The 25,737-nt window shown below is 39.0% G+C and overlaps 1 protein-coding gene across 32 annotated transcripts in view; it reads left to right on the top strand.

Annotated features, from left to right (window-relative positions):
- LOC121322830 (nebulin-like) overlaps nt 1–25,491 on the top strand; it is a 90,181-nt gene extending 64,690 nt beyond the window's left edge. For 13 of the 32 annotated variants that reach the window (XM_041263186.1, XM_041263185.1, XM_041263207.1 and 10 more), the window contains 32 exons: nt 812–919; nt 1,342–1,446; nt 1,577–1,681; nt 1,931–2,035; nt 2,329–2,433; nt 2,847–2,957; nt 3,223–3,333; nt 3,759–3,860; nt 3,990–4,094; nt 4,944–5,036; nt 6,666–6,779; nt 7,228–7,332; nt 8,603–8,707; nt 10,009–10,113; nt 11,277–11,387; nt 11,893–12,003; nt 12,849–12,962; nt 13,136–13,240; nt 14,452–14,556; nt 15,180–15,284; nt 15,892–15,984; nt 16,611–16,703; nt 17,461–17,553; nt 18,768–18,860; nt 20,049–20,141; nt 21,253–21,345; nt 21,749–21,856; nt 22,543–22,729; nt 22,919–23,011; nt 23,370–23,519; nt 23,963–24,069; nt 24,486–25,491. In XM_041263186.1, the coding sequence (XP_041119120.1) occupies nt 812–919; nt 1,342–1,446; nt 1,577–1,681; nt 1,931–2,035; nt 2,329–2,433; nt 2,847–2,957; nt 3,223–3,333; nt 3,759–3,860; nt 3,990–4,094; nt 4,944–5,036; nt 6,666–6,779; nt 7,228–7,332; nt 8,603–8,707; nt 10,009–10,113; nt 11,277–11,387; nt 11,893–12,003; nt 12,849–12,962; nt 13,136–13,240; nt 14,452–14,556; nt 15,180–15,284; nt 15,892–15,984; nt 16,611–16,703; nt 17,461–17,553; nt 18,768–18,860; nt 20,049–20,141; nt 21,253–21,345; nt 21,749–21,856; nt 22,543–22,729; nt 22,919–23,011; nt 23,370–23,519; nt 23,963–24,069; nt 24,486–24,659 (3,507 nt within the window). In that variant the 3' untranslated portion in view covers nt 24,660–25,491. The other 19 variants (XM_041263190.1, XM_041263187.1, XM_041263188.1 and 16 more) reach the window with 18 other exon arrangements.
- The last annotated feature ends 246 nt before the right edge of the window (nt 25,492–25,737 follow it).

The following is a 25,737-nucleotide window of genomic DNA, read 5'->3' on the forward strand; positions in this document are numbered from 1 at the left end:
ATCTCTGGGGATTCCCTTGTTCTAGAACCTAATGACCCTTTTCAGCACATCTCTGGGGATTCTCTTGTTCTAGAACCTAATGACCCTTTTCAGCACATCTCCGGGGATTCCCTTGTTCTAGAACCTAATGACCCTTTTCAGCACATCTCTGGGGATTCTCTTGTTCTAGAACCTAATGACCCTTTTCAGCACATCTCTGGGGATTCTCTTGTTCTAGAACCTAATGACCCTTTTCAGCACATCTCTGGGGATTCCCTTGTTCTAGAACCTAATGACCCTTTTCAGCACATCTCTGGGGATTTCCTTGTTCTACAACCTAATGACCCTTTTCAGCACATCTCTGGGGATTTCCTTGTTCTACAACCTAATGACCTTATTAACACATCTCTGATAGCACGAGAGCCACATTAGTTCATTCAGTGATTTTGTCAAGATGAAAATTATAATACAGGATCAGTTCAAACATGAATGGCTGTGAATGCCAATGCTTTCAGTCATTGTGATTGTCAGTGTTTGTAAACACTGCTAGTTGCTGAATTAGTGACCCCCTTAGTTCTTTAAACTTTGTCTCAAACAGTGAATAAGTGGCTGACACCAGCTTTCCCATTCTGATAATAAATAACAGTGACAAAAGGAGACACAAGACTGTAGCCTTGGATCACAACACAAACAAGCAAGCATACTGGGGAACTAGTGGAAGACTTCCCCAGTATTACTGTTTTTATGTTTGTCAAAGACTTGAGCTGAAGAAACAGGGTTGTTCGTGACAATTGAAATTCCTAAACATGGTCTATTTTCATTGCCTTTATAGATCATTTACAAGATGGAACACAATAAGACCAAGGCTAAGGGCTACACCCTGGGGCACGATACCCCATCGCTGCAGCACATGAAGAAGGTGAAGGAGAGACTCAGCTTGGTAAGCTCCTTTAGAAACTCATCAACTCCCCTCAGGACTGAAATCTAGATTCAGTTTTACACTACACAAGTGCATCGTAAACACAGAGTAAAGGTAGTTCTGTCTAAGTTTAGTCTTTATTTCTAATTTCCTGAATGACCTAATCACTCTTATTAATGGTTCATGCTTGGATTTCACAGACTGATGTTTTTCTGCCTACAGTTAAAGAAATAATCATAAATGAAGACTAGCCTTTATAATGACACTATTGGAAATAGTTAAAAATAAATAACTTGTGACGAAGTACAAATGTGTTTTTGTTGCTTGCTTAATGTTCTCATCATTCAACTCCTTCGATTCCATATCTGTTATTAATTCCACCACATGCTGTTTGCAGCGTTAATACTGGGAAGTATTAACTGTGATTTGTTCTTCTTTTCCAGCTGAAATACAAGGAGGAGTATGAGAAGAACAAGGCTCACGTCACAATCGATCCGGGTGCTTTTGAAATCAAGGCTGCGAAGGAAGCTTATGATAATATCAGCAATGTAAGTCCAGTGCTTACCATCAGTGCTCAGTGCGATATTGAGACAGGCAGTGACTCCTGTACAGCATAGTGGCCATTACTGAATGCCTGTCTAACTGCACAAATTGAAATGTCTGGTTTTTTTTCTGAAGCTTACCTACAGGAAGAAGTATGAAGCTACTAAAAACAAATGGATCTGGACCGTTGACAGGCCTGACTTTGTTCACGCTGTGAAGACATCCTTCCAGCAGAGCGATGTGAGTAACTCATTTCTGGGGCAGACACTTTGTAACCATCACAGTAGGGAATAGAACTATTAACAGTGTGTCTATCTGTATTATATAGATATTTAATGTTACAATTTGTCTTCTTCTTCATCCTATCTATCTATCTATCTATCTATCTATCTATCTATCTATCTATCTATCTATCTATCTCTGTCTGTCTGTCTATCTATCTATCTATGGCTTAGTCCTAATGCTCCTCTCTTCCTTCTTTATTCTCAGGTTGAGTATAAGTATGACAGAGAGGTGCTGAAAGGATGCAAACTGTCTGTGACTGATGACAAGACCATGATGCTGGCGATGAAGAACAATGAGATGGCTAGTGATGTGAGTGTGCAGGCACCCCAGTGACCTTGTTGTATATGTTTGCACTTGTAAATGACGACCTGGAAAAATGTTTCTCACATAAATATATCGTTGTATATACAATAGCTGTTGCTTAAGACTTTGGAAATAAAGATGATTGCATCTTACCAGGCTTAGCCAGGGAAGCTGTATTTTATCTTCCATTCAACCAAAATGTTTTATGAAATGTAAAAAGAAACAAAATCAAAGCTGAAATATTGAAGGCGATATTACTGCCTTTGTGTTGGACTGATACTATATTCCAATCCCTCCAGGTGAAATACAGAGAGAAGTATGAGAAAGCCAGGGGCTTCTACAAGACTGTGGCAGACACTCCTCAGATGCTCCATGCAAAATCTGTTGGCTCCCTGGTTTCAGAGGTACTGATCACTGCAGACAGATAACATCTTAATATTATTACTGGAAAATTGTTTGAAATGGAGTCATCAGAATTCTGGTAATAATTAATTGGTCTGTGTTAATAAACTATAGTCACTGTACATGTATATGTAGACTATTTCTCATCAAGAGAATGTGGCAAACATGGACTTCATTAAGCTAGGTGGTAATGATATTGGAGGTTGACTTTTATGCATCAGTCCACTGTATTGAACCAGTAGCTGTCACTGACATGGTGAGGGTTAGGGTTAGGGTTTAGAGTTTGGTTTAGGGTTAGGGGTGGAACTCACAAATGCTCAATTCCTGTAAAAAGGATAGATTTTAACTGAGCTTGAATTGGTCTAAACAATCAGAAGTGTTTTTATACAGTACCTTTTTGATTTTTTGTCATCAGTCTAAATACAAACAAGCCAGTAAGAAGGAGCTACAAATGGGATCCTTTACCACATTGTCTGAGACCCACGACACTGTGCGTGCCAAAGAAGCCTCCAACATCCTTAGCCAGGTGAGTCAGTGGCTCCTGACCTCCGCAGAATTCACAGGGGACTTCAGAAGACAAATGGACTGCTTGCTTATAGCACAGGGACAAAGATGAAGTGACAAATAGCAGTGCACTCCTACAAGGATCTGAGGGACCCCTTTGTCACTTACCATTCCCAACTTTGAGATGTTGTATATAGCAGTACAGCATGGGTCATGACTCATTTTGCAGTCATGTTATTGTAGTTGTAGCTAAATGTGGCAAATTAAATATTTTTTTATGTTTATAGAAACAATACAAGCAGAAGTTTGAGAATGAGAAAGGCAAGTCCAACTATGCTAACATGCAGACTCCCCCCGATGTGAAGCACGCAATGGATGTTGCAAAGAATCAGAGTAACGTGAGTACCGCCACACTCCTTTTCACGCTTACAGCACTTTCTTTTTAAACAATACACTTGCCATTTTGAAGAGTGAATTACTCGTATTATTATTTAAGTGATAACCAGAGGGCAGGACTACAAGGGATACAAGTTCAGAGTTTTATAATAGCAAGGTAGACTACTGTGAGCAAGTACACTACGTACACCCTGCATTTAGATCTATTGTATGATAGTAGTTTCATTTCTGTATTTGGTTTCTGAATTGAACCGAATCAGCTGTTTGACTCATCCACAGTCCGTTGCACTGTAGACCCTTTTGAATGTGTTTTTTATTCAAACTGTACCGTGCCCTGTTATCACAGGAGAAACGGATTTGAAACCCCAATGAAAGTGAACGTTTGTTCTGTTGTGTTGTTTTTCAATCTTTTCGACTCTTTCTGCAGATTGCCTACAAACAGGCAGCCAAGGCTCAGCTGCATTACACCTCTGTTGCCGATCGTCCAGATATTAGGAAGGCCACCCAGGCTGCTAAACTGATCAGCGATGTAAGCTATATTAAACACAAGGGGATTAATACATATATTTTTGCTTATATCTTTGCAAAACTATGGATTTAGTGTACACTGAGTCAGGCTGGTTATGATGAAACCTTGTTATTATCATGTGTCCCACAGATTGGGTACAGAGATAAAGCTCGCCAAGAAGCCAGCCGCGGAGTGTCCATGGTCGGCCGTCCAGATATTGAACTGGCCCAAGAGGTGTCCAAGCTGACCAGTAAGGTATGTGAGCCCTTATTTCTGTGGGCTTAATGAACCCACATCATCGGCTACTGTTATACTTTGTAGATATGTTGTATAAGTGTTTTGTTTTTAATTCAGCTTTTTATTTTTTATTACTTCTCTAAAATAATAAATCACCATATTTTTTTTAGATCAAAGTTTCCTTAAATTCCAAATGAGTCCCATCCAAATTATTTTATTTTAGAGGTTTGCAAATTTAGCAGGTTACTATTGTTTTATGTATATTTTTTTGTTTCAACCTGGCTTAAGAATCTTTCAATCTTGATAATTATGCATATAAATGAAATAAAAGAAATTGAATGCGACCCACAGTAAAATGAGAGTATGTAAGAAAACCCATAATGAAGTTATGCTATCCATACGTACAATGTAGTATCTGGAGAGCAGTAATACTGAGCTTTGGTACATGACATATCATCCTATGTAGCATAGGTTTTTCCTTCATGAATTCATGGCCCTGCCATACCTATTACTAGTCTCAGGTATTTGGTGCCACTGTCCTTATAGCAGTTTTTTAAAAGTACAAATTAACACATTCAAACTGTGATAACTGAGTGCAAATATTTTATTATATGCTAACACAGCAGGGAATACCCCCCCCAAAAAAATGCTTCAGTTAACATTATCAGTTGTGATTTGTTCTGTCAATTTTCTTGCTTTTGAAAAGCAGCTATGAGGATAGCGGCGCCATAATAAAAATGTAGCGCTATGGCAAACGCTTGCATTTGATTCAGGTCTTGGTGGCTGCAGTGTACCCTGCCTCCCTGAAGCCGTGCCTGTGTGCTCTGTAATGCTTCTCTGATCTTGCTGTGTCGCTGCGCTTTGTAGGAGGAGTCTGAAACGAAGGCAGGGCACGGAGCTGCTTCCTATGACACCCCTCAGATGAGACACCTTAAGAAAATGAGTGCCCTCATTAGTAATGTAAGGAGGGCCGCTGCCCGGACCTGTGACTGCCAGTACCTGTCTTGTCTCTCATTGTATTCTCCTCTCTTTGCCATTCCTAGTTGCCAAGCACCACACTTTGAAGTCTGAAATTCTGACACTAAAAAAACACTTTAATGGATTTTTCTTCTTTTTTTCTCCCTTCTTTCCTTTTTTTATTCTGCAATAAAGGATATCCAGTGCGGTATCTTTTAATAGATGCTAGCCGTTATGCATATGTTAATTCCAATGTCAGCTGCTTTTTATTGTACTTAATTTTTTCTTGTTTTATGGAATGTAACTTCTGGTGTAAATTGAACTTTTTTCTGCTTGTTTCTGTCTGTTTCACCAGCAGTATTAAAGGAGGTACAAATCAGACTTCACATGATATGACTTTTAACATGATTCTGTTTTTAGCTGACCTGTTTTTGTTAAAATACTTCACATATTACACATTTTTTTCTACCATTTTCTCCTCCCAGTATCCCATTGTGTTGAATGGCACGTGCTAATATGGTTATTCTGATAAGGAGTGAACATGACTAGTCCAGCTGTCCTTTTTCTTATTCATGTGCGTTATTTTGACTGTGCAAATCCCAGAAAATCGCATCAAACGAAACTATTCATTTTAGAAGAGCTAATGAAAACTTAATACTTATGAATTAAACTAAAGTTTAACATTCAAGGAACTTGCAAATCTATTGTTAAAAAAAGCAAATAACAGTCTGTAACTGTTTCACGAATAGCAAACCATACATCATTCTTAAAAAAGAGCTTTTAAAAAAAGCATTATTTTAATAACTTGCGAGTTAAAGCTTTGTGAACAGGGCACCTAGTTCCTTTAACTTTCTGCTGCGCGTGTTGTAAAAACTGGGAGTAAGAACTAATAAGATTAGTGAATGCCAGGAATATTAGTTAGTAACTGTTAGTTAGTAAATGGATACCCCGCCCCTGTTCAAGGCCAAACTGCCTTTCAAGTGTTGGAATGTTAGGGTTAATGAAACCTCTGTATTTAATCACCAGCACCAGTACTGGCTGGACATCAATGCGTTGCATATCCTGTGATGTGCTAAAAACAAATACAATTCTAAAGGATTTGCAGACTCCAAATAACTGTGTGATTGTTGTGCCTGAGGATGTTTTATTATTAGGAAAAGTGCTACAGAAACCTCTTAGTATGACTTTATTTTTGTCATACTAAACCCTGAGTTCACGTCTCAGTGTATGAGTTCTTCCTCGTCACATATATTAGGGCTGTGCCACATAACTGATTGAATGGTATTCTACCGAACAGTTGATCAATTAAAACTTGCATGAAAACAAAAGGGTAAAAAGAAAACAACACAGACAAGAGCACAGCCATAATATACAAGGATTTCTACATGTTGTTTTTTTTTCTGTTTTTCAGTCTTTTTATAGGTTGCCTCAAAAGGGAAAGCTTGTAAATGTAATGCTTACTGAATTGAACCTCCCATGGGACAACATATAATCCTTGCATTGTTATGTTTTCAATTGTGTTTTGGTTTTGGCTCCCTTTGTCGTCTTTGAATCGTCGGTATTAACAGCATTGCATTTCTGACCTAACTCATGACAGGATCAGAAATTATTTGGGCTTTATTTTAACTTTAGGTGAAGTACAAGGAGAAGTTTGATAAGGAGATGAAGGGAAGGAAACCACAGTTTGACTTGAAGAACAGTAAGAATTACCAGACTATGAAAGATGCGAATATTCTTGCTAGTGAAGTAAGTATGAATACAGGATATGAATAGCTGTATAATAACATTGTAATAAGTATGCTATTACAGTGTAACTACTGTGTAGATAGTTCTTTGTGGTACAGACCATTCCCATGTAATTACACACTTTCCCACCAGTACAGTAGTTACCATGTAAGGGTAGTTACACTCACAGATCAAGGGTAGTTATACCGATATTGCAATGTAATTACCTGCTTTTGTATAGCAGTGTATTCTAATGTGGTACCCAATATTCTTTGATCATCCTGGAAGATGGTAAAGGGTTGACACGGGAATTGAATGTGACAATGAGCACAATCACATGTGCATGCATTTAAAGCTGGATTGAAGCTCATTTTGATGCTGTACATATACAATCTACTGTAAGTGTAACAGAAGTGCCCACTCTGGATTAATTAATTGGTTTGCTCTGCTCTGTCTCGTTTCTCCCCAGGTGAAGTACAAAGGGGATCTGAAGAAGCTCCACAAGCCTGTGACTGACATGTCTGAGTCTCTGTCGATGCAGCATAACCTGAGCAGTAGCAAGCTGGCCAGTGATGTAAGCACAGTCACTAACCAGCGCATCCCTTTCAGTGCAGACTGGCCCATTCCAGATAACATGTTCCACAGCTCTTTCTTGCATACTCTTTTGCCACAATGCTTGACATCATAGGGTAGTGACCTTCAACGCTCCTCTTTTGACCTTCAACCTCCTTCTACTAGCACCAGTCTGTACCCTTTTTTTATTTTGCAGCCAGCTATTCTTTGCATTTCTTTTTTTGTCTTGCTTTTTTATATTTTTCTTTCTGAAAACTAACCAATGGCTCCTCTTTCTCCAGCTCCATTACTTTTATTCCAATGATCACTAAACCTCCTACAACTGTAACCGTTTTTATTTTTTTTTTTTTGGGGGGGGGGTAGGTTTTAATAATTCCTCATATTTCTGTTCTTACCAGTTTAGAAATTATATTGCCCTTTCTTCATTATTTTGGCTGAACAATTTTTTATGTGCTATTGCCTTTAATTCACACGATATTTATAATTTTTATTAAATGGATGAAATTAGAATGTGGTATTCTCAAAATAACCTTGAGCCTTTATGGGCTGAATGGAGCGTTGGTGAGCTGAACTGGGCATTGATGTGCTGAATGGAGCTTTGTTGGGTGGAATGGAGCATTGGTGGGTGGAATGGAGCATTGGTGGGTGGAATGGAGCATTGGTGGGCTGAACTGAGCATTGATGTGCTGAATGGAGCTTTGTTGGGTGGAATGGAGCTTTGTTGGGTGGAATGGAGCATTGGTGGGTGGAATGGAGCATTGGTGGGCTGAACTGAGCATTGATGTGCTCAATGAAGTGTTGCTGGGCTGAATGGAGCTTTGGTGGATGGAATGGAGCGTTGGTGGGCGGAATGGAGCATTGGTGGGTGGAGTGGAACGTTGATGGGCTGAATGGTGCTTTGGTGGGTGGAATAGAGCATTGGTGGGTGGAATGGCGTGTTGGTGGACCCAGCAGAGCATTCATTAAACAAGAACTTTAATACAGAATTACCTGATAAGTATTTCAATAGGATATGCTGCCATCCCAAACTCTTTTTTTCTGCTGGTTTGCTGAGGACCAAACTAACAAACAATTTGTCTTTACAACTATTTCGCTGAAATCTTGATTTTTAAATTTTTTTATTTCTCTTTTTGAAGAACCATGTGTTTATAAATTGGGATTCTTTGTCTTTTTTTTCTTCATTATTTCTTTTTTTAACGAGTTTGTTGGTGCTTGAAGGAGATGTTTTTGAACTGTATTTATTGAGGTCCTTTTTGGGAATTCCCCCTCAGTACCGATACAAGAAGGACTTTGAGGACAGTAAGGGTCACTACCACATGGTGCCAGATACCCTTGCACAGATTCACCATAAGGAGGCTACAGAACTCCAAAGTCAAGTAAGTATTTACGGGGAAGGCAAGTGGACGTTGAATCTGCCTCCACTCCACAGACTCTTTTGTTTGAGTGTACCCTCTCTTTCTCACCAAAGATAAGTCTCTTTTCCAAAACTTAGACGCTGTACTACTGACCTGAATGTTTAACTCCCCAAACCCCCACCTCATACTTCATCAACAAACTGTTTGGGTTTTATTTCAAGGTACAAACTGATTTATTGAACTTGCTTGACAGAAAAAAAACATTGGAAAGAACACTAACTTTTTTACTCTGCTGTCACAGTTTTAACAAGAACAAAGAAACATGACCGTATGACCCCAGTATTAGCAGCCTCACGCTAGCTTCCTGTACGGTTCAGGATTGATTTTAAGGTCCAGCGTTTAACATAAAGCTTTAACAGCCTTGCTCCCCTATACCTAAAACATTTGCTAACCCCATAGTCTCTAGCAATTCATCACGAAAGGAGCTAAATAAGAAATAAAGATTGATTGATTAACAATTTACTATTCTTTTAGTAACACTTCTTGATCTCACACTAAGAATCTGGTATGCTAACACAGCATCAAGTGATTTCATTTAACTCAGGTTTGTGAGAATGACTAAATGTGTGTGTTCTTTTGGTGAAATCTCTTTGTTTGTTAACTAGTAATACAAAACTAAGTTATACCAGTATATAATTCACAAGCTCTCCAATAACTTTATTTTACAGTAGAGTCTGTTGTCAGCAATAATAACCCTTTGGGGATATGTGTAGACGATATCAAAATGTATCTACTGTACGTATTCTGCCCATTCCAACAAGATTAGATCCAGCAGTGAGACAGGTGGCTTGTTGTACAATTCCTCCATCACATGTTCTAGGGTTTAGACTAAAATCAGTAGCAAGATATTAAGCGCTAATGAGAAGCAGGGTGGAAACCTCAAGGTACTTGATCAATACCAAGCAGTGGAGTCTGAACTATACCAAATTTGAATGAACATATTATGTATCGTTCTTATTTCTGTGGTGGAAAAGTACTTATGGCTCCGGCTGTAAATGAAGGGAAACTGTTGGACCGCCCCCGCCCCCAGGTTAAATAAGTACAATCCAACAACGAACATCTTTAGGACCTAAGGAGGTTTAATAGGTTAATTAAAGCTACCCTGTTATGGGAATCTCTAGCGTGTTGTAAAAGCACCACTTTATTCCAGACCCAAGGGTGGTCATGTTGGACAGGTTATACCTGCACTGAAACAGCTCTGGAGCTCCGGAGCCCATCCCAGCAGTTAAACCTCTTTGACATTCTTTCTGCTGTGTTAACAGGTGAAATACAAGGAGCAACACGAGAAAGAAAGAGGCAAGGCCATGCTGGACTTTGAGACCCCCTCCTATATCACTGCCATGGAGGCACAGCAGATGCAGAGCGAGGTAAGAGGAGCTGGAATCTTCTGGTAACAAATCACCATCAGGTTCAGATAGCTGGAAATGTTCTAGGCAGTTACAGTCCTACTCCTGGGAAATTATCTAAGCAAGAGTTTTAATGAGAAGCCTTCATGTGGTTATATAGACGTGGGATACAGGACATTATCTTGAAACGCTTTAACAGCTTTAAGCCAACTGTGTACCTTAACAAATTGGGGCACATTTTCCAAAGACTGTTGTTTACATGCCAGGACAGTTCTTTATTTTAATTTAGTTTTTAAATGTATTATAAAATGCACGGCTGGACTGGTTGACTTGTTATATTTCTCGCAGATAGGTTTCACCACAATAATCCTCCCTTCAGATGACTTATAAATGATTAGCGATGGACAGACAACTCAAGATTTGGTTTGCCCTTCAAGAGAAACAAAAGAGAAAATGTTTTGTACACCTCTACAAATTTGTGTTCCTCTCTTTTTTTTTTCTTCAGTAGAAAACAAATGAGAACATTTCAGAACTCGGAAATTCCAATAGATTATAGCTCCTGTCCTTTTTTTCCCAATCAATTATTCAACGTTTTCAACTATTCAGTAAACTCTGCTGTAGCCATACAGGCTTTCCCAGATTGTCCATGTTGTGAAGTGGGGCAGTCTGTCTCCGGGCTGCAATACTGTTGAATACAATCAGGATTACAACTATCCTTGGTGGAAAAGGTCTGAAAATGTGCAAGTGCACAGAACTCACTCTTACTCTCACTCATTCTTTATATCTATATCTATACACTTTCTTGCTCCTGTCTGCATTCTTGCCTTCTGTCTACGTTGAAGGCTTGTCACTGTTGGTCTTTGAATGCAAATAAACTTATACAGGTGAAAGATACCTGCATAAGGTTGTATTGTTTTGTTGTGGAATTTTGTCCCGTGGAGAATACCGTATTGTATAGTATCAGTAATAAGACATAATTTCTTTTAGAGGCTAAATAGTCTCCCAAAATAATAATAATAATGTGTGTTTATGTACTGAGGATCATGTATTGTCCCTAAAAACAAAACTGCTGCATTGTAAACAACTAAAAGTGAGGCTTCTCAGTCGCTGTGCTTGCATTTTAAAACGGTATCATTCTTTTATTTTATGCAACATGTAATATTTTCTCTTTCTGCTACTGATAGAAAACTTATAAGAAGGACTTTGAAGAGTCCATGAAAGGCAGAAACCTTTCTGGCTTGGAGGACACACCAGCATCAATACATGTCAGATATGCAACTAAAATAGCAAGCGAGGTACAAAAGAATAGATACATATACATATATCCCAATCCTATGTAATCTTACTAATCACCTGAATGAAATGCATTGCCTTGCCCTCTAGTTCCACATTAGTTAACGTCTGTCAATCATTCAAGCATGATTTAGTTTATCATCTGAGAATAATACGCTATAGTTATTTTAACAAAATCTTTTCTGATTTCATTTTAGCCTTTTATTAAAATCGATACTGTCCTGTTTCATGTTGCACGTCAATTGATTGTTAACTGTGACCCTACCTGTGTCTACCAGTCATCTTTTGTTACACCAGTGCTACTGCAGTATGTACTAAATGTGTCCTTCATAAACCCATCATCTCCTGTTGACTCTTAAAAGCTGCACTGCAGCCACTTTTCATGTGTCTTTGTTGTCTGTTTTTCCTCATTTTGGGGCTTTTTTGTGGGTGTACAAAAAAGGGGCAGAAATATGTGCTTGCGTGGGTGTTGTATTTCTGCAGTCTCTGTTCTTCTTCGTCCTGTAGAAAGAGTACAGGAGGGATCTAGAAGAAGGCGTCAAGGGTAGAGGGATAACAGGGCTGGAGGAAACTCCTGAGATGCTGAGAGCAAAGAATGCTACTCACATCTTGAATGAGGTAGGACTCCCTGTAGAGCTGCCACAGCGCATCCACGTGGGACTAATACTCAGGGCTCTCCCCTCTCCATGGCATAAACAACACTACTGTGCATGGATTCTCTCTAACAGAGCCTTCAGTTTCTATTAACAAGGTGTACCTCCCTTTAAAATACAAAAAAACAAGAACGGTCTACTAAAACAAATGCTGTTACCTTGGAGTGTCAGACATCCGTCCCAGAGAGACAACCCATAATGTTTGTATTGCAGTATATTTCCTTACATACAGCTGTTTTAACAATTCTTAATACAGCTCAACATGTGTTCTAACCATCCTAATGTTTCAGTGGTGGGGAGGGAGGGGCAGGGGTCCTTCTAATAATTAACTGTAGCAACCTTCTAATTATAATACTGTATTGAATGTATACTCTTACATTGTTATCCTGCAAATAATAACAATCATATGCTACTACTGATTTTTTCTTTTGTTTTTCAATAAAATAAGTATTGTCTTTTATCACAATGTTTAGGATATAGTTATGTGTCACATATTCCATTTTTAATCAAAGTACTTCAAACAATGTACAGGTTTCTGCCAAGCAGCGATTGTGTGACAAAGCAAGGGGCCTGTGTGTAGTTACATGTAACATGAATCTCAGACCAGGTAATAAGCATTACATGGATTGTATATGAAAGCGGCGTAAATGGTTGCAAAGGTGGTGAGGCAACGTATTTAAAGCAAACCTCTGTCATGGGATCATCTTGGTATTCCAACAGCAGTAAGTACGACTGAAGGTGTCCTGAGAATCTGTGGCTGTGGTGCATTATTTAGATTGAAGTTCCTCTCTTGTTTCTGGCCATGGGCAGAGAGAATACAAGAAGTCTCTGGAGCTGGAGATCAAAGGAAAAGGCATGTTGGCTTTGGCTACTGACACCCCTGACTTCATGAGGGCCAAGAATGCCACAGATATCCTCAGCCAGGTCAGTGTGTGATCAAGACCCCTGTCCCCCTCCTGCATGGCTATTTCAGTAGCATGCAGCAGCCCTTGAACAATCACTGGAGCAGTGTACATTGCAGTGCATCACCATGTGATGCTTCCCATGAAATGCAAGTACCGAATTGTGTTCCTCAATTGTTCTGTTGTGTATCCCAGAGTAAGTACAAGCACACCGCGGAGGTGGACAGATCCAACTACACCTCAGTGACTGACACCCCTGAGATTATCCACGCTCAGCAGGTCAAGAACATAGTGAGCAAGGTAAGATATGAAGTAGGCCCAATGTATCTGACATTGTGTAAACCCCCCTTCACTGTGATATACCATCAGTAATAATTAATCAAAATTACAGGTAGTATAGTAGTAGGGAGTATGAAATGAAAGTGTACTTCAAAGTGGAATGGCAAGAGAAACATCCAACTTTTACTGTGCAAAAAGTAGAATTATTTAGTACCATCATTAATATATATATATATATATATATATATATATATATATATATATATATATATATATATATATATATATATATATATATATATATATATATATATATATAGATAAGATCTGACTTTTACCCTGGTATCCCTGGTATTTACCTCATAGACCTACTGTGTAATAGGTTTGGTTTGATAATCCCCCCTCTCTTCAGTGGCATGAAATTCTGCAATCGTGCAAGATGATCCATGAATCTCAATTCCAGAAGTGTACAATCTCTGAAAAGGGAAGTTAATCTCATATACAAGGTTAGACTGCTAGACTGATGGTGCAGTGGGCTGGTCTACTAGTATGTTATGCTGGTCCTTCTTTTGGGAATGGGTTTGAATCGTAAGGCTTGATTCATTCAACTTATAGTCATTGAATAAACAAGCTCTACTGAGGAAGTGATACGGCACAGTGGGCTAATTCACTAATATGATGTACTGTTCTCTTTGGAGCTTTGGGTTAAAATCCAGTTGATTTCTTCCTTTATATTCAAAGAACTGGACAATTTCATATATAAACAATGATAAAGGAGGCTTTTCCATGAAAGTGAAATGGCACAGTGGCTAATTCGCTAGCATAATGTGCTGTTCGCCTCGGAGCACTGAGTTCAAATCTAGGTGATTCCTACCTTTTATTTTCAAATAATCAGTGTGAAACACAGTTTTTCTGCGGGAGCTGGTAGTGCAGTGGACTAATCCCATAGCCACATCTCCCTGAAACAGTGGTTCAAATCGCATTCCTGGAAGATACAAGTCATAAGAATGCATCAAGAGAAAAAACGGTAAGTTAGGAAAAAATCAAGACAACAAATTAGACAATTCAGTTAGTAACAACATTAGTAACTTAGAAAGAAAGCCAACTTTGACAGTTAGAAAAAACAAGCCTAGCACAGCCAACCGCAGGGGGTTCCATTCCTCGCAACACAACAGACATGCTGACAACGCCGCACTGCAGGTTGATAATGTTGTGTTATTTGTGTTGGACAGAAAAAATACAGAGAGGAGGCTGACAAGACCATGTCTCACTATGTGCAAGTTGTGGACACACCTGAGATGCAGAGAGTCCGTGAGAATCAAAAGAACTTCAGCAGTGTAAGTGAAAGACCCACTCCCACTCCCACTCCCGCCCACTGTGTTTCTCTTGTTAGCTGTTCAGATTCAGGTGTTCCATGTGAAGTCCATCTAAAGCATTATGACTAATACTTTATTTTAAGCCAGTGTGTGCTGTTGTTAAAGTTATTGTATGTCTGGAAATATGTATTTTATAAACAAAATATGTACTATGGTGGCTCCTTGAAGACATGGACAAATATGTCTAGTCCCGAATTTCATTTCTCATGATTTCGACATAACTGTTTGAAATGTCGAGTTTCTCAGGTAATTTATCTTGTGATTCTGTTCATGACCTCACTGAAGAGTATTTGACAGTAATCTAAAAAAAATAGAAAACATAATCGAAACAGGAAAAAAAAAAACATTTATGTGAAGGAGTTTCAGCAAAAAGGTCTTTGAAACATCTTCAGTCATGTCAGAAGACAAAACGACTCAATTTGTATTTTTATAGCTCAGATATTGCATATCAGATCATTTAGACGTCTTGTGCTGAGAAATGTTTAAGTTTTTTTTTTTTTAAATGGATATATTTTGCACTTTTTCTTTTCTCTTGAAAATATTTTTAACTTTGTATTATTTTTATTTATTTTATTTTTTTATAGCTACAGTACCAGAGTGACCTTAAAAGCAGTAAAGGGAAAGTGTCAGTGGTAAAAGACACTCCTGAAATGCTGCGTGTTAAAGAAAATCAAAAGAATTTCAGCTCGGTACTACTTTTTATAAATTGAAAACATTTTTCATTTTTTTTAATGGCTAACCCTGCTAATACCGTACAAGACTCAAGGTTTTTTTTCTTCATTTTTACTGTGTTTTATATGTTTTTTTTACTTTTTAAACTTTTTTTTTTAGCTTTATGCTAACACAAATTCCATTTCAACAGTCTGCTAGCTAACACATCCTGCTCTCTACCCCTTCAGCATCATCTGTAGAATTGTGAATCCGTAGCAATTGTGTTTCTCCCTTTTACTTGTTTGATGTATTCAAATCTGTCTGTCTTGTCTTACATAGTAAGTAAATGTATATTGATGTATTCAGGGTTTCCGTTTAGCTGTACAGTCGGACCATCACTTTAGTGTAATACAGTAGTAACACAAACCTCTATTCTGTATAAAACAAAGACAGTTTTTGTAAAGTTTACTGCAGTTCAGAAGTGGCTCATGTTTAAGGGTCTGGCTGATAATGCTGCTGCTCCTGCAGATCAGCTCAACGTGTTTAAGAGTCTGGCTGATAATGCTGCTCCTGCAGTTTAGAAGCAGCTCAATGTTGTAGGGTCTGGACGATAATGCTGCTGTCTTGCTTTTGCACCTTTTAAAGATTTTATACAAAGAGGAAGTGGGAACAGGAACCTCTTTAAAAGACACCCCCGAGATGCAGAGAGTTAAGCAAACTCAGCAGGCGATCAGCACGGTATAGTCTGTTTTACAATTCTCCCAACCACCTTCCCATTCACTGCTTTCCAGCCCCCCACCCCACTACCACCGGTTAATGCTATTTTTAACCCCTCAATTAAAACTTAATTACGAGTTCCTAGCGCCTCCCTCCTATCCATTATATAAAATGAAATAATCCTCCCTTCCCATTTAATTTTAACATTGCAAAAAAAAAAAAAAAAATCCTTATTTAATATTTGAGGTTCTTCCTTAATATCATAGTACAGAATTTTGTATTTGTTCTGCTATGGTTGCTAACTTTAAGTGGACGTGGTTCTAACTTACTAACCAAAAACATTTATAAAAATTTTACATTTTGATGATTTATGATGTTTTGTAATGCAACTGTTGTTCTGTAAGTTTAAATTTTTTGTAATCATTATCATTGGATCATTTAAATTACCATAGGACTGTATACTCTCTCTCTCTCTCTCTATATATATATATATATATATATATATATTACTGTAAAACTATAAAAGCTGCAGGTACCATTCTGTTAGTCCTGTTTTTCGGTCTTCTTGTTTGTTCAGATCTGTTTCATGTTGCTCTGTGTGCTTACTGTCTGCCCTTCTATTCTTCATTGTGATGACGGTGCACTAGATAAAGTACAAGGAAGCTGTTGGAACAGGAACAGCAATCCCTGATCTCCCCGAAGTGAAACGAGTAAAGGAGACTCAGAAGAACATCAGCTCGGTAGTGACAGCACTTTTATTCAACCCAAATAACCTGAACCCTTCCATTCCCACTAGCATCCCCTTCTACCCGAGTCATGACTGCTGCCACCATTAATACAACCCAAGACAAAATGACCAGCAATGCTGTGTTCTTCTATTATATCAATTCAAATAGCTTCACCTCGTTTTCCAAATATACACAACAATAAACTCATTTGAGAATAATTTAGAAAACCTTTTGTAATACCGTTTAGACACCAACTTAACGTTACAAAGCTAGTCTTTTTTCGTTCTTTATTCTATGTATGTTGATGCGTTGACTTCATTTCAGCAATGGCATTTTATGATGTCTTTCTTCTTTCCTTTGGTTTTGTGTCAGAGTGCTGACATCCTAGATTCCAGGAATTACTGTACTGTGTGCTTTGCAATATTCCTTCTGATCTCCCCCAAATCTGAGTGAATTCAAAACAAACAATTCAAATACCAACCTAGGCTGAAACGCTGATCTTGGATACAGCTGTGGTAACTCAAGACCCTAAAACATACCACTAATAAAATGCTCTTCGGGTCAAACCAATTGTACAAATACGTGGATTTCAGTTTTGACAGTCATCTTTTATTAGGGTCCTTGAAATGACACACAAAGCCCTTCAGTCCCTGGGGTTATGGAATGCACTCTGTTATGCTTCAACCAGAGTTTGAAGCAACTTTTCTAATGAAATGTCTCGGCTACATGTCTCACTGCTTTCCCCGGGGGCATACCTTGTATTCTACAGGTGTTGTATAAGGAGAACCAGGGGAGTGGAACCCCAGTGGATTACACTCCAGAGATGGAGAGAGTCAAGCGCAATCAAGAACACATTAGCTCGGTACTTTACTGAAGATGTTTGTGGTTTTTTTAAACAAAAAAAACTAAACAGAACATCCTTGTTTAGCCCTGCATAATTATAATTAACAAAATCACGTAGTATTTATTACCCCCCCCCCCCCCCCCCCCCCCCCCCCCCCAATAATTTTCATCCCTCATCCTATAGAGGAATCACAGTATTTCCCTGTCAGTACATGAAAAAGCTATGAAAACATCAACAGCAAGGAAAAAGAGCCCTTTGTGTGCCAATCAGGACATGCAGTTTAGCTGTCAACCACAGGGCCCCCGTCACAACTAACTTCACCTGGGATTCCTCTAAAAGAAAAACTAAAAGATGTGTAATTCTTAGTACAAGCTGTGAAGAACTGGAATGAGCAGCAGCTGGAGAATCTAGGAAGGACGGATAGATGCTAGGTGAAGGATTCTGTGGGTTTTGATTGGCTGATGAACAGCACATTTCTTGTTTATAGTTTCTCCCTGTCCTGATTGGAACATTTTATGGTACCTTTTAAAGGCAAAACGTTTTCGTCATCGTAACCCCTTACCATGCACCTCCTCTTAATGTAACACCCCCCCCCCTAAAAAAACTCCAAACAAACCCAACTAAAACCATTATACAGATGCTTTTTAAATCGCCACTAAATACATATTCTTTAAATAATGCCCATGTCATCTCCCCAAGTGTTAATTATCAGTAATGTATAGTATTCAACATTTTAAAAGGTGTTAATTATTTTTATTGTATTCTACAGCAAGGATCTTTGTTTTAATTGTGAGATAAGGTTCAGGTTTGTATATTCTTACCAGGAGTGCATGCGTGCATTAGTGCCTTGTTGATTAGAAGCAAGCTTCAGCAAACTCTGGAGTCCCAGATGCCTTGGATCACTTCTGTGTCAGTAGCAGAACCTTCTTCAGAACATCACAAAAATCTCCCCCCCCCCATAAAAATAGACCTTACCATTAATAACATGCAGTTTTATACAAATGCCGTGTTCTACTAAAAAGCACAAGAATTTCAGTTACCAATATCTTCATTTGTTTAATTTTATAATTATTAATTATTTATCCTGGTAATTGTTAGTTCCTGGATTCAGGGACTGTGTACTGTGCTTCAGTCAATGCAGTAATGTTTTATGTTCGTGTTTGTAATCGTAATCTCACATCTATTGTACGTGTCTCACTGCTTTCCCTGGGGGCTTACCTTGTATTCTACAGGTGTTGTATAAGGAGAATCTGGGGAGGGGAACCCCAATGGATTACACTCCAGAGATGGAGAGAGTCAAGCGCAATCAAGAACACATTAGCTCGGTACTTTACTGAAGATGTTTGTGGTTTTTTTAAATAAAAAAACTAAACAGAACATCCTTGTTTAGCCCTGCATAATTATAATTAACCAAATCACATAATATTTATTACCACCCCCCTTAATAATGTTCAATCCTCATCCTATAGAGGAATCACAGTATTTCCCTGTCAGTACAAGAAAACTATTTAAAAAAAACCAACAAAGAAAAGGAGCCCTTTGTGTGCCAATCAGGACATGCAGTTTAGCTGTCAACCACAGGACCCCCGTCACAACTAACGTCACCTGGGATTCCTCTAAAAGAAAAACTAAACTATGCATAATTCTTAATACAAGCTGTGAAGAACTGACAGTATAGAATGAGCAGCAGCTGGGAGGAGGGATAGATGCTAGGGGAAGGATTCTGTGAGGTTTGATTGATTTAAATGCACTTCTATTCAACTCAGATAACCTGAACCCTTCCATTTCCACTGATCAGTCCCAATAGCATTCCCTTCTACCCGAGTCATGACCGCTGCCACCGTTAATACAACCTAACACAAAACGACCAGCAATGCTGTGTTCTTCTATTATATCTATTCAAATAGCTTCACCTCATTTTCCAAATATACACAACAATAAACTCATTTGAGAATCATTTAAAAAACCTTTTGTAATACCGTTTAGACACCAACTTAACGTTACAAAGCTAGTCTTTTTTTTCTTTCTTTATTCTGCATAAGCTCCGACAAAATGTACTTCATTTCAGCAATACCATTTTATGATGTCTTTCTTCTTTCCTTTGGTTTTGTGTCAGAGTGCTGACATCCTAGATTCCAGGAATTACTGTACTGTGTGCTTTGCAATATTCCTTCTGATCTCCCCCATATCTGAGTGAATTCAAAACAAACAATTCAAATACCAACCTAGGCTGAAGCACTGATCTTGGGTACAGCTGTGGTAACTCAAGACACTAAAACATACCACTAATAAAATGCTCTTCGGGTCAAGCCAATTGTACAAATACCTGGATTTCAGTTTTGACAGTCATCTTTTATTAGGGTCCTTGAAATGACACACACAGCCCTTCAGTCCCTGGGGTTATGGAATGCACTCTGTTATGCTTCAACCAGAGTTTGAAGCAACTTTTCTAATGAAATGTCTCGGCTACATGTCTCACTGCTTTCCCCGGGGGCTTACCTTGTATTCTACAGGTGTTGTATAAGGAGAACCAGGGGAGGGGAACCCCAATGGATTACACTCCAGAGATGGAGAGAGTCAAGCGCAATCAAGAACACATTAGCTCGGTACTTTACTGAAGATGTTTGTGGTTTTTTTAAATAAAAAAAACTAAACAGAACATCCTTGTTTAGCCCTGCATAATTATAATTAACCAAATCACATAATATTTATTACCACCCCCCTTAATAATGTTCATCCCTCATCCTAGAGGAATCACAGCATTTCCCTGTCAGTACATGAAAAAGCTATGAAAAAAACAACAGCAATCAAACTTTAGCTGTCAACCACAGGGCCCTTGTCACAACTAACTTTTAGAGGAACCCTACCTGGGATTCTTCTAAAAGAAAAAGAAAAACTAAAAGATGTGTAATTCTTAGTACAAGCTGTGAAGAACCTACAGTATTGAATGAGCAGCAGCTGGATAATCTAGGAAGGAGGAGAGATAGATACTAGGGGAAGGATTCTGTGGATTCTGATTGGCTGATGAACAGTACTTTTTTTGTTTATAGTTTTTTCCTGTTCTGATTAAAAGGTACCACAAAATGTCCTAAAGGCAAAACCTTTTCATCATCATAACCCCTTACCATGCAGCTCTTCTTAATGTACCCCCCCCCAAAAAAAAAACCAAAACAAACCCAACTAAACCATTTATACAGATGCTTTTTAAATCGCCACTAAATACATATTCTTTAAATAATGTCCATGTCATCTCCCCAAGTGTTAATTATCAGTGATGTATAGTATTCAACATTTTAAAAGGTGTTAATTATTTTTATTGTATTCTACAGCAAGGATCTTTGTTTTAATTGTGAGATAAGGTTCAGGTTTGTATATTCTTACCAGGAGTGCATGTGTGCATTAGTGCAAGCTTCAGTAAACTCTGGAGTCCCGGATGCCTTGGATCACTTCTGCGTCAGTAGCAGAACCTTCTTCAGAACATCACAAAAATCTCCCCCCCATAAAAATAGATCTTACCATTAATAACATGCAGTTTTATTTATTAATCCTGGTAATTGTTAGTTCTTGGATTCAGGGACTGTGTACTGTGCTTCAGTCAATGCAGAGTGTAAAAAGGATCAATGCAGTAATGTTTTATGTTCGCGTTTGTAATCGTAATCTCACATCTATTGTACGTGTCTCACTGCATTCCCTGGGGGCTTACCTTTTGCTCTACAGGTGTTGTATAAGGAGAATCAGGGGAGGGGAACCCCAATGGATTACACTCCAGAGATGGAGAGAGTCAAGCGCAATCAAGAACACATTAGCTCGGTACTTTACTGAAGATGTCTGTGTTTAAAAACAAAAGGAAACCTACATAACACTCTAACTCCTTGTATTAGCCTGGCCTTTATTAAAATTAACAAAACCGTTCTGTTTATTTATTGCCAAAATGTTATTGTGGTGATTTGTTTTACCATTCTAACAGCTTACCGTGTTCCTCTCCAAACCCTCTTGTTAACGTTAACTGTCTTAATTCTGATGCTCTAATCCTTTTCTGGTTAGACCTCAATAAACTTTACGCCTCCCTCAGACGTAACCGGGCTCCTGTTTACAGTGATCTGTTGTGTCTTTGTAACACCCTAATGGCTTCCTTCAGGTCTGTCTGTGTGTGAAGATTGAAAAATTTCTCCTTTCCTTCCCAGAAATTATTTCTGCTTTGTATTGTGTACAGGTGCTGTACTCGGACAGCTTCCGCAAACAGGTGCAGGGCAAAGCAGCCTTCTACCTGGATACACCTGAGATGAGGCGCGTCAAGGAGACACAGCGCAACATCTCAGCGGTAAGAGATTGCTACAGTAAATGACTATCCAACCCAAACAGCCCCTTGTTAACCTGTCTCGTATGTTGTGCTCTACTGCTCTGTTTGTAAATACAGTGAACTACTCAGCCCTCAATCTCTGGTATTTACAGAATAGGGCAGTAGTGCAAGTTCTATATTTACAGGTAAGAAGGTGAATTTGATCTTTTTTAGGTGGTTTCTTGATTGGGAAAGTCATGTAAAAAATGTCGATTGTCCGAACAGCCCGAGCCCAATTAGTTAGGAAAATAAGTGTTACTCTGTTGAATTCATTACAATTAGAATTTTTTGTATTTCTACCAATATGCTGTAACATAACCCAGCGGAAATTAAAACACTTAGCTGCCACTGTTCTACCTACAGCAGTTTAAATACTTTGCAACAAAGGATATCAAGTGTCAACATGCCTAGATTTTGCCCAGTAAATATCGATGACATGTACCTAAATTTTAACTTTTGTAGTTATGCATTTCATTTGGCACGGAAGTAACTTCTTCCAGGCAGTCAAACGGTATACACAAGCTTTACACTTTATTTTGTGGGAATATTTAGGCTTCTTTTTCATGTATATTTTAGGGTTTGAAACCCATCTTTTGGGGCGCTTAACCCGTATAGTGTTTTTGATACCGTACTCATCACTGCAATGTCCTGCACTGTTTCCTACACAGGTGAGGTACCACGAGGAATTTGAGAAAAGCAAGGGCAGCTTCACCCCGGTGGTCTCTGACCCCATCACAGAGCGCGTCAAGAAGAACACGCAGGACTTCAGTGACATCAACTACCGCGGAATCCAGCGGCGCGTGGTGGAAATGGAGAGACGCAGAGCTGCTGAGCACGACCAGGAGAGCACCACAGGCAAGCGCACTGGAGACCGGCTCTTCTCAACTGAGCCTAGAATGGGATGGGAGAGAGCGTGCTGTTAATTATACTGCTCCACTTTTCTGTTTGCTCTTCCGTGCCGTGCGTTCTTTTAAAACACGGCTGTCGAATGCCTTCCCACGTGGCGCTTTCAATCAGAACGTTCTTTTTTTTCTCTCTCAACAGATCTGCGAGTATGGCGTACCAATCCTGGCTCAGTCTTTGACTATGACCCAGCTGAGGATAACATCCAGTCAAGGAGTCTACATATCATGTCTGGTAGGACCCCCATCTCCGTGAACCAGTGAAATTAAAAACAAAAAAAACTGAAGGGGCCTTGGAGTGTATAATCTTGTTTACAATGACAATGTCATAGTCTCACCAGGCTCTGAATTAAACTCAAAGCCTCACAATTCAGTCCAAGCACGACAGGGATGTCTGCGAGTACTAAAAGACACAACACTGATTAACTGGCTTGTGTTAAATATGGTTTTCAAGGCATTCATGCTTGCTCATTTCAAGAGTGATTGGAAAACAGAGAAAGGCCACCTAACAGACAGACAGTGAGTTCCTATACTGATGCTTTGAGTTGTGGAGCTATATATCACCTACTGCCGTGTGCTTCCGTCTTCCTCAGTTCAAGCCCAGCGCCGCAGCCGGGAGCACTCCCGTTCCACTAGCGCCCTGAGCCTCAGCGCTGGGGATGAGAAGTCCGAGGCCTCAGAGAATGCAGAGCACCACCTCTCTCAGTACAGCAACGGAGGGTTCTACACTGTATCTACAACAGGTAATAAAGGAGCAGCTTACAGAGTGAACGTGCCTGCTGCACCACTCGGAACTGAAGAGCTTGAAAGAAAGGGGCAGCAGTGTTCTGATGCAACATTTCAAAATCATCAATGCAACACACTATATACTGTAACAAACCGTAAATAAGATTATTTACATTGCCACCAATATATCAAATGGATCCAATGTAACATTACAAAGCTATTTTTTTCCCTTTATTCTGTGTATGTTGATGCGCTGACAAAATGTACTTCCATTTCAGCAATTATGTCTTCTTTCATTTGGTGTTTTGAAATGAAACTGAGGTATTTAGTGTTCATTTAAATCAGAAGTTAACCGTCTAAATACCGCCACCACTTAGATGTGTCAGTTTCAGTACATACACTTATTCTGCCACCCTGGGGGTTTTAAGATACATCAGCAGAATTGTGTTTCTTTTGACAGATTATAAGCAAGCCAAAACCACTGAACTACCTCAGCAGAGATCTTCCTCTGTTGCTACCCAGCAGACAACTGTGTCATCTGTCCCCTCTCACCCATCCACCACTGGAGTAAGTAACAGAATCTTATACAAGGCAACCGTCACTCAAAGGTGGCAAGGCACAGGACGTTTTCAATCTGGTTTCTCCAATGCTTGACAGTCCCCTAGTGCCAGGTGGTAACCTAACACTGATAGCCCAGAGGTTCTTTGAAATAAGGCTGGAATGAGTTGCAGGATTTAAAGTTTTTAAACCGTATCTCCTGCAGCCCATTACTTCCATGCCTTCCTACTTCATTAAGATGCTTTGCATTTTGGGATGAAGATTTTTTTTTTTTTTTTTCTCTTTTATTAACCCCCCCCCCCCCCCCCCAAAATCAAGTAAAAAATAAATCAATAAAAACACACACATACCACCTAATGTCTTTTTTGCAGTGTGTAGTCTTTCCATGTTGTTAGATGCCCCATTTGCATAACCTTGTTTTGCAGAGAGCTTGCCGTGCCGTGTATGACTACACTAGCGCAGACGCTGATGAGGTTTCCTTCAAAGACGGAGATACCATTGTAAACGTACAAGCAATTGACGAAGGCTGGATGTATGGAACTGTGCAGAGGACTGGGAAGACAGGCATGTTGCCAGCCAACTACGTGGAAGCAATCTAAAACTGGCAAGAGACAATTTGATGGACATAAGCCACATCCACATGGTACTAAATAGGGCACTTCCACAACACTAAAAATAATCACTTTTTTTCCTTTGTAAAGCCCAATCCTAGAATCCATTTCATAGCAAATACTTCAGTAAACATACCCACTTAAGATATTAAATACCATATTGGGCCCCTACTAGATTTTAAATCTGCCTTATTCTTCCTGTGCATGTACCTTATGAGATCCATTAACAGAACCTTACCTAGAACAACTTGTGAATGATCTTGCTGTAATTTAGCATTGCATACATGTTTCTAACCGATTAGCTCTAGATCTTCCTAGACGCACTAAAACCATTTTCATGGTATCCGATGCAAACAATAGCAACCTTGTCTTTGTTATGTCATCTACTGTACACCTTCAAACAATATGTTAATTATCAACAGAATGTTTAGGATGGGGAAATTTGCACGAGACCAGAGAAGGGTAAAACATGAACTTGAAGACCATTTTAAAATTGAAGACCATTTTAAAAATGAAAGTATTAACTGGAGCCTGTACTGTGTCAAGCACTATTTATATTTAAAGTCCTTTTGCTATTCGTACAAAAAGAACGTCCAACGTCATGTCTCCCTTCTAAAACCAGAGGTTAAGTTCCACCTAAAGTGTTTTTTTATTCTCGATGTCAAACCAGTTTTAAGTTAAGCGCTCCAGAGACAAACCTCTCTCTCTTCAGCCTGCTGAATACTTGTGACTAGTGCATGTGTGTTTTGTTTCTGCCTGTTATCTAAGTCTGGCTGTGTTCCTTGTAAGAGTGAATAATAAAGTACATCGTGTTTCTGCAGTGTACATGTCTGTCCCTTGTGTTGAAACACAAACCATTATGAATACCGCAGAGACACTGGCACGCTGGCTCCTTTACTTCTGATCAGTATCTACTGTACAATGAAATACAGATTTACAAACATCAAGATTAGGACAAAACTTGACATATGCTAACAAATCAGCTGCCCTGCCCAACAGCTAGTTGTAAGTAGAATATTATACTGAGGAACATTTCAACGTTAAAATACAAGTTCTTACCTGGAAA

This window comes from Polyodon spathula, chromosome 11, assembly GCF_017654505.1.
Source record: "Polyodon spathula isolate WHYD16114869_AA chromosome 11, ASM1765450v1, whole genome shotgun sequence".
NCBI lineage: Eukaryota > Metazoa > Chordata > Actinopteri > Acipenseriformes > Polyodontidae > Polyodon > Polyodon spathula.